Genomic DNA, 9,312 nt, shown 5'->3' on the forward strand with positions numbered 1-9,312 from the left:
TTACAGGCGGCGCAGCCGAGGGACTGTCTCTCCCCCTTTGATGGCGACTCTCCCGAGCGCGCTTTCATTTGTCCCGGGGACCGCGCTGGTGTATTTATTTATTGCCCGACCCCCACACCTCTCGCAGGGAAGGCAAGGAGGGGAAGGGCCGGGAAAGGGGTTCTACAGCCTCCAGAGGCATTTGCCGGCCTGTGCCTTGACGCGTACTGGGGAAAGAGAAAAGGTGCCAGGAGATGCCAGGGGATCTCTCAAGCAGGGGAAGAAGCGGCTGAAGAGGGCTCAGCCCCGGCAGCTTCTCTCTATGGGGCCGGGTTACTGCTGGGGAGCACAGTGGGGCCGCGGCACAGAAGGGAGCAGCGGGGGGGGCCGCTACAGCATCACCGGCCTCCCGAGGAGCGCCGGGCCCAGGCAGTGCCCAGCAGGGCCCTGGATCCGCGTCTCGGTCCCTCAAAGCTTCTGTGCCTCTCCCAAGCGCGGTTCATGAAGGAAACACCTTTTATCAGCACAGCCTGGCCTGAAAGTTCAGGGTTTATAACAGCTCTGACTGGCGCGACCTGGCTGAAACTGGGAGTAAACTTTCCAACAAGGCATGCCAATTTCGCCTGCGAGAAAACAAAGAGTTAGCGGTACCATCTACGTGTTTATAGCGTGTGTTTATACGTGTGAACCTAGGAATGACGAAGAGCTGCAAAAGGCAGGAGGCGTTTAGATCCCCCTGCAGAATCGGGAGCATCCCTGGATGCTATTGCATGCTGAATGTTAAAGCTGGGAAAACGTATGGTTGATACAAATAAATAAAATTAAACAAAACAACAACAGAAAGAAAAGACCGCACTGAAATTGCTCAGCAAGCTAACAAACAACAACGCAGGTATTTGTCATCCAAGGAATGAGCTATTCAGTGTCTCGTTGGCCAGGAGAGGTTAGATAACACGCTGTTTAGTGCGTTTTCAAATCCAGTCGTTTAAATATGTCTGAGCAGATATCTGTCCCTTCAGGAATCGTATTTGGATTATTGATAAAACACAGACAGAACGGACTCCGGTTTGAGAGAATTGGGAGGGAGCAGGATCCACGCCCAGGCCCACCCGTGGGTGCCGGGGTTGGTGCGGGTGGGTGAGGACCCCTCGCAAAAACCCACCCGGGATTTCGGGCCGGGGTGAAACGAGCGCGTCCTTGTCATCACGCCTGTGTGAGCGGCGAGGGGAGGAAAGTGCCTACGTAAAAGGGAAGTAGCGATCCGCGGTGTTGTGCGGTGCTATTAACTCCTGACGTGACCTTAAAAGCTGCCGAAAACCGCCCAGGGAAGGGACCCTGTGCCGGAGCCCAGCTCGCCAGCCACATTTCTCCATTAATTCCAACAAACCCCGACGCTTCCATACGTGGATTTAATAAACGGCAAGACCGGTCCCACGATAAAAATATGCACTTTGGAGACACTTCCAGGAATATATGTATATATAACACTGTGTTTTTTTCCCCTCTCGACTGCAAATCAACCAAATGTTCGAGACAAGACCTGGCTCAAACCAACACAGCTAAAAAATAACAGTGACCTGAACAGGACGTGGTAGAGCACAAATGAACGACATTTTTCTTTCTTTTTTCTCTTTTTTTCCTCAAGCAAGTACATTTTTCAAACATTAACAATGTGGAAAATAATAATAATAATGGTAATAATAATAATAGGCGATTCGAGCAGGGGAGCGGGGAGCCTCCCCAGACGCTTTAGAAACCGCAGCAGTTAGAATACAAATGCCATTTACCTTGTGATTTCTCTGCCCGGCACTGGCTTTATTGTCCCTCCCTAGCCTTTCTCCGGGTGCAGGACCAGCCCCGCCGCAGTCACGCTCCCTCCGTGCCGGGCTTATTACTAACGGGCTGGTGGTGCTCAGAGAGATTGGGGGGTAGGAGAGGGGAGGGGGGGGGGCTGCATTCATTCTTACATTAGGACTATTTGAATTTGCAATCTGTCAGTCCATCTCCTGGCCGTGGCTCTCCTTCCTCTCTCCCTGCACAGCGTTTACTCACGTTCAAGAGCAGCCAACAGGGACCAAAAAAAAAAAAAAAAAAAAATAGAAGAAAAAAAAGAAAAAAAGGACTAATTGAGCTTGTGTCGGCATTGGCTGATTTCTGTTAATACCCTGCAAATTCTTCTTTTCCTAACCGTCCCCCATGCAGGTTGGGTTTTCACATAGCATCTCCGGAGACCCAGGAGCTGCTCTCCCAGCCCTGCTCGCCGAGGTGATGGGTGCTGGGCTTCAGCGCCTCGATGCACACAATGCAACCCTTAACTCCTGCCTTCAGAACCGCTTAAATTGCCCTTTCCCAGCCCCCACCCCCGTTCTGATTGACTCTGGGTTTAAATTTGCACTTGTTCCCACCAAGCGCAATCTAACTCGTCCTGTCTCTAAAGTGAACTTGTGTTGAAGGTGAAGTTTTCAATATAGGGGTCATGACACCGAGCCACAGCTTACCGCTCCGAGCTTCATGCTGTATTAAACACAATCAAAACGAACCCCTTTTAGACTCTCTCTTTTTTTTTCCTTTCCCCTCCCGCAGATGAACAATAAGGGGGAAAAAAATACAATAAAATCAGCTCTGCCACGATAATAAACCCGTTCCTCCTGCTCTGGGCTCGCTCTCTCCTAGGTCCCCACCTATGGAGGGGCTCCTATAGAGCCGCTTAGGGACACAAACACACACACACACCCGCAACACACGCACCCCGCGTTTTAGTGATGGCTCTTAAAGGGGCATCTGTGGGTCTGTCGCCGGGAAGAGCCCCCCGAGGTGCGCCCGCCCTCCGGCTCCACGCGTGGGGGCCGCTGCCCACGAAGGGGAAAGGACGCGGGGACCTGGACCCCTGGTCCCGCCTGTGCCTCCGCCGGGCAAGAGGGACCCGGCACAATCACGGCTCCTGCACTTCAAAGCGGGGGTTTTTCTCTATAGCGACTTCTAGCTGCCCCAAGACGGTAGGCTGCCTTCAGCTATTGTGCGATCTTTTCCATGCCAAAGATTTAGCAGAAAAAAAATAGATATTAAAGGGAGTTATTTGTCGCGGAAACGCGGGTCCCGCCGGCGCGGAGGTTCCCGGGGGCAGAGGGATGGAGCGCCCGGTCCAAACCCAGAAACTTTTCCTTTTTTTTTTTTTTTTTTTTTTTTTTTAAGAAAAAAAAAAACTTTAATGGATTTCAGTCTATGAAAAATAAGTTACAAATTCTTGCAACAGTAGCTTTGCATGTACTTATTTTTCTCCCATGTCCAGACGGGGTCGTCTATTGAATAAGGCTCTTTTATTCTGCATGGGGCAGGGGATTTGTGGCCATGGTCCCCCTTTTATTCCTCTCTCTATGGAAACCCAGATCATGGGGAGAAATATGCGAGGCTGAATAAAGAAAAGCAGCAGAAAGGACCGCTTGAGAGCGGCATCTGTTACACTTGGGAAGTTAGACTGACAGGAAAGAGCTAAAGAAACCCTCTCCAGCAGATTACTTAGAACAGCAAGAAGATTTAACTATATGCAGATAAAAACACTATAAAATACACCATACTCTCCTACAGGCGGGATGAGAGGCTCCGCTGTCAGGAGCGGAGTGCAGCGGAGCCAGGCTCTGCCTTAGACACATTCGCAACTAATATTAAAATGGGACGTTCGGGGTTTTATTTCCCTGCTAAGAGACTCCGTCTTAATTAAACGGCGGATCCGAACATCTATTTTCACGGGCAAGGGGATTTGAAAAATGGTTTCGGAAGTTAAAGTGCAAATTAATTTTAAATAATTTAGTTACATTTTTATACAGAGCGGATTTTTGATTTAATTTTTTTTTTCTCTCCCGCCCGCTCCGGTGATATTTATTTCGAGAAGCTTATAAAGGCAGCGGGCGGGGGGGGGGGGGGGGGGGGAATGGAAAGAAAGGGGAAGAAAAAAAAGAAAGAAGGCTGCTGATATAACTCTTTCTGTGCCCTCCCGCCTTCCGCGGGCGCGGTGCTGGCTACGCCGCTCCGCTCCCAGCCCTCGCCGCGGAGCTCTCCCGGGGACATTTTCCACCTCCCGCCCCCAATCCCCCCTCCTCCCGCTCCTCTTCGCTTCCCCTCTCCCGGCAAACTTTATTCTTTCATTTATTTTTCAAGTTGCCCCCGAGGCTGCGGCAGGCGCGGAGCGGCCGCGGGTGCGCAGCGCTGCGGTGGCCCCGCCGGGGACCCGCCGCCTCCCCGATATATCGCGATCTGCCTCCAGCCACGCACCCCCTGCTCTTTGAGGGCCAGCCCTGCCTTTGCCCCCTCTCGCACGCTGCGCCCTGCCCGAGCCCCGGCGAGAAATTATTGCGATTATTATTATTATAATGAGGAAAGCGACGCTACCCGGCTATAAAAGAATCAGAGGAGTGCTCACCTTATTTATATCTATTTTCTCATTTTCTTGAATTTTCTTCAGATCTGTCTTCTCAGAGAAACTAATGCCTTAATGACTTTCTGGTAGCTGCAAGCCTTCTTTTATTTCTGCTAAATATATGAAAATGTATGCAAATTTAAATCAAGCTTAACCTAGGAGCTCTTGCAATATATTTAATGGAATTTCAAACCAATAAGGGAACTCTGATGCAGTCTTCTGTAAGTGCAAATATAATTACGCAGCTAGGTTACCTCCAAAATTATGCAGGGAAAGGTCATTTTTTAGCTCGGGAGCGGGCCGGGGGTGCCAGGGCTCTGCCTCGCCCCGCCGCCGAGGAGGGTCGCGCTGCCGCCCCGGCGGGATTCCGCGAGTGCGGAACGGCGCCGGGGTTCTGCCCGCCGGGCCCGGGCGAGCCGGGGGGCACAGAGCTCCCCCCACCTACCCACCCCTCATCCCCCCTGGTGGGGCCTGGGGACCGCACGCGCTTTTCCCTCCTTTATTTCCCATTTTCTCTCGGTTTGGTTTGGGGATTTTTAATGTAATTTCCCCCCCCCCCCCCCCCTGCGGACCGCACTCCAGGCGCGCAGCGGCAGCACACCGGGCCCGCGCGTTCCGTATTGCAAACTTTGAGGAGAGGCACCACCGGGGTTTACCGGAAAGCGCCTTTTGGGGGCTGTTTTTATTATCTTTAGTGTGGGTTTTTTTTCCACCTAGTTTTTGCCTACCCGACAGCACCTCGGACCGCACAGCCCGGGGCAGACGGGGGATGCGCGGCGCGGGGCGGCGGATGGGGGCACCGCGCACCGGGCTGCGGAGCCCGCTCGGACCGATGGGCCGGGCAAGGCGGGGGGGGAGCAGCGAGAGTACCGCAGGCGCGGCTGAGGCCGGCACCGGCTGCGCAGGGGTGGTCCCGCGGGGCTGCCGCCGGGGCGCCGCCGTTTAACCTCTGCCACTCGCTCCCCCTGCGCTAATCGCTCCCCATTTAAGCCGTGCCCCGCGTCCTCCCCTCCCTTCCCCGCCCGGCGCGGAGCGCAGCGCGGCGCGGAAGGAGTTAAGCGGCGGGGCCGCCTGGCGCCCGGCCCCCGGTGCCGGCGGAGTGATTCACTTCCTGCCTCGGGCCCGCGCGGCCCCCGGGCACCCTCGCCCCGCCCCTCCACCGCCGCGGCCGGCCTCCTCGCCCCTCCCATTGGCCCGTGCGGCGAGGCCCCGCCGGCGGCGGGGCCCCATTGGGCGGCGCTGCTGCCAGTCGGCGGTCGGCCGCTGCCCGGGCCGCCGTGCCGGTGGATGTCAAAGGCTGAAGCGGCGGCGCCGCCACAGTATAACTCGTGGGGGCTGCGCGGCGGCCATGGCCACAGCCGCCTCCAACCCCTACAGCCTGCTCGGCTCCGGCTCGCTCGCCCATGCGGACGGCGCGGGCATGCAGCAGGGGAGCCCCTTCCGCAACCCGCAGAAGCTGCTGCAGAGCGAGTACCTGCAGGGCGTCCCGGGCAATGGGCACCCGCTGGGGCATCACTGGGTGACCAGCCTCAGCGACAGCGGGCCCTGGCCCTCGGCGCTGGCCGGCGGCCCGCTGGAGCAGCCCGACGTGAAGCCGGGCCGCGAGGACCTGCAGCTGGGCGCCATCATCCACCACCGCTCGCCCCACGTCTCCCACCACTCGCCCCACGCCAACCACCCCAGCGCCTGGGGCGCCAGCCCGGCCCACAGCGCCTCGCTGGCCCCCCCCGCCGCCGCCGCCGCCGCCGCAGCCGGGCAGCCCCTCAACGTGTATTCGCAGGCGGGCTTCGCAGTGGGAGGCATGCTGGAGCACGGCGGGCTGACCCCGCCGCCCGCCGCCGCGCAGGGCTTGCACCCGGGGCTGCGGGGCGAGGGCGGCGGGGAGCACGGAGAGCTGGGCGGGCACCACTGCCAGGACCACTCGGACGAGGAGACGCCGACCTCGGATGAGCTGGAGCAGTTCGCCAAACAGTTCAAGCAGCGGCGCATCAAGCTGGGCTTCACCCAGGCCGACGTGGGGCTGGCCCTGGGGACCCTCTACGGGAACGTCTTCTCACAGACCACCATCTGCCGCTTCGAGGCCCTGCAGCTCAGCTTCAAGAACATGTGCAAGCTGAAGCCGCTGCTGAACAAGTGGCTGGAGGAGGCCGACTCCTCCACCGGTAGCCCCACCAGCATCGACAAGATCGCGGCGCAGGGGAGGAAGAGGAAGAAGCGCACCTCCATCGAGGTGAGTGTCAAGGGCGTGCTGGAGACGCACTTTCTCAAGTGCCCCAAGCCGGCCGCCCAGGAGATCTCCTCGCTGGCAGACAGCCTGCAGCTGGAGAAAGAGGTGGTGCGGGTCTGGTTCTGCAACCGGCGGCAGAAGGAGAAGCGGATGACCCCGCCGGGCGAGCAGCCGCAGCACGACGTCTATTCCCACGGCGTGAAAACGGACACGGCCTGCCACGACCTCTGACCGGGGCTGTCCGGGCAGGCAGGACTGCGGGCAGCGCGGATTTTCCGCCGGGGCTTTAACTTATGGTTTCCGAGAGGCAGGAGACGCGGAGCGGGGGCTCACCGCCCGCCGCCTGGGCAATATTTTTTCTCTCTCCGACCTTTTCGCTGATCAGTGCACGGCGTTTACTCGCAAACAAGGTTTGGTTTCGGTCACTACTAAGACGAAGGGGAAGAAAAAACAAAAACAAAACACACACAAAACGGGGGAAAAAAAAAAAAAGAAAAAAAAAAAAAGAACTCACGGGAAAAAGGAGAAAAAAAAAGAAAGAAAACCGACAGAAAAGGAAAGACAGATGTGTGCCTATGAATAACCTTCCAGCGCCTTGGTTATATCAGCTGTATTTCAGGTGAATCTGTTTTACAATAGACTAGTTTTGCATTTTTAAAGACTTATATAGCGTTTTTAAATGTCTGAGGTGTTTTACTACAAACTGTACACAATATTTGTGACCTAATTTGTATCGAATTGAGCAGGCAAAACGTTTCTCCCTTCCCCACGCACCGGCAATGTCACCCGGTGGGGTCGGGGCAGGGCGGCTGCGGCCCTTCCCCCTCCCCACCGACACCCCCCCCTACCCCGAGGAACGGGGTTCCCCTCCGCACCCGCGGAGACCCGCGCACCCCACTGCCGCCCGCGCTGTTCTGGAAAACGGGCTTATTTGTTGCAGCTTTTTTCTTCCTTTTTCAAGAACTTCCCAACACCGTAAACCGGCCGGGTCCCAATCCTGACCTCTCCCCTCTTCTCCCGAGGAAAAGAAAAATAATAAAAGTAATTATTTAAAAGAGATTTATCCGAAATTAAGCACCGCAAACAAACCCGTGGCATTTGCCAGTCGCTTTCTTTCCGAAGATGAGTTGGGCTTTTTAATCAGCGCCAGACTGAGAGGTCTGTAGTAAAACACCTTTATACTCCTGCGCTTTGGCTTCGGAAATCGGTTTCTCTGTATTTTGTTTCGATAGTGAAGAGGAATGGGGGGGGGGGGGGGGAGGGGATGCCTCATGATTTCGTTTCGGAGGGGAGAGGGACAGCAAACACCCGCATTTGGTTCACGCTGAGCTTATTTCCGCGTCACAGGGAGATGCTGGATTTGTTGAAAAGCTTTTATTAAGAAAAACAAAAACAAAACACCGCAACCACGAACAGGGAGGAAAAAACAAAACAAAGTCACTAAAATGCTACAACCACCCCAGTTTTTGGGCACGGGGAGGTGCTGACCTGGAGCCGCCCCCCCCCCCCCCCGACGTTGCGTTGCACACAGGGCCGGGTGCGCGGCGCCCACAAACCCACTCTCAAAGGGGAATTGCTGAGCGGGTGAGTGTGCGGGAGCCCACGGCCACGATAACCCACTGCTCCCGCAGCCTCCCACGGCCGGGCTGGATCGGGGCCGCCGGGCATGGACCGGGCCGGGCACCCCCGGGTCCCCGCAAGACCCCCAGGCGCCCGGTGCGGCCCCACTCTGCATCCTCGCCGCGCTCCGCGGCTCCCCCTGCACAGCCCCAATCCTTCCCCGGCGCGCAGATTTTTTCCTTTCAACATTTATATTTTTCAAGTATTTTTCAGTAAGCGCTAAAAAAAAAATTAAAAAATAAAAAAAAATAAAAAAATTAAAAAAAAAGAAAAAAATTAAAAACAAAGAGAAAAAAAACTCGACACTGAGGACCTGCCTATTTCTGCCAACTTTATAACTGTACAGTTTTGTATATTAAACGTTTTTTGGAAGTTATTAATTTAAAGAAAGATCATTTAGTTTATTCATTTAGTAACTGATGTATAATAAACGCTATTTTCATTAAAGGTTGCTTTTTTCAACTATTTTATCCAAAATTGCCTATTGCAGTTGCCAACAATTATTTATTTTCAATAAATTCCGCATTATGTTAAAAAAGAAAAAAGAAAAGAAAAGAAAAAAAAAACAAAGACGTTTCAGAAAGAGAAAAGAAAAATCCTGAATGGGTGTCGGAAAAAATAATAACGAAACACACGAGTCGCTGTAACGTTTGGTTGTCGAGAGGTTTTAGTCAAGGGGTTTATATTGACGCAATATTTTATTGTTGTAAAAGGAAAAAAAATGAAAAAAGGTTTAAATAAACATTTTTACAAAAAAAAAAAGGAAAAAAAAAAATTATATTGACCAGCTCCGCAGCGTGGTTTGTGCGCTGGGTGCGCGCAGCGGGGGCTGCCTGGGGCCGGTGCCCCCGGGCCCGGCCGTGCCGTGCTGCCGCGTTACACCTGCGCGGCCCCGCGGAAAATGCGCAGTTGGGGTGGGAAAGGGGCGCTGCGGTGTTTTCGGGGGTGGCGTGTCTATGTACTGCATATATAAATATTTGTGTGTATATATAAATATATATATAGAAGGTATAGCAGCGCTGCCGCCCCGCCTCGCCCCAGCGCTCCGCGGTACTACGCGCCCGCGCAGCCG

At 54.7% G+C, this 9,312-nt stretch overlaps 1 protein-coding gene across 1 annotated transcript; it reads left to right on the forward strand.

Annotated features, from left to right (window-relative positions):
• Nucleotides 1-5,741: 5,741 nt before the first annotated feature.
• Nucleotides 5,742-7,732, forward strand: POU3F4 (POU class 3 homeobox 4; the record flags this gene model as incomplete). Its single annotated transcript, XM_080624976.1, has 1 exon — nt 5,742-7,732. One exon carries the CDS (start codon nt 5,742-5,744, stop codon nt 6,849-6,851), a length of 1,110 nt encoding a protein of 369 aa, XP_080481102.1. The 3' UTR covers nt 6,852-7,732.
• Between the last annotated feature and the right edge of the window lie 1,580 nt (nt 7,733-9,312).

This window comes from Psittacula echo (genome assembly GCF_963264785.1).
Source record: "Psittacula echo genome assembly, chromosome: 8".
Taxonomy (NCBI): Eukaryota; Metazoa; Chordata; class Aves; order Psittaciformes; family Psittacidae; genus Psittacula; species Psittacula echo.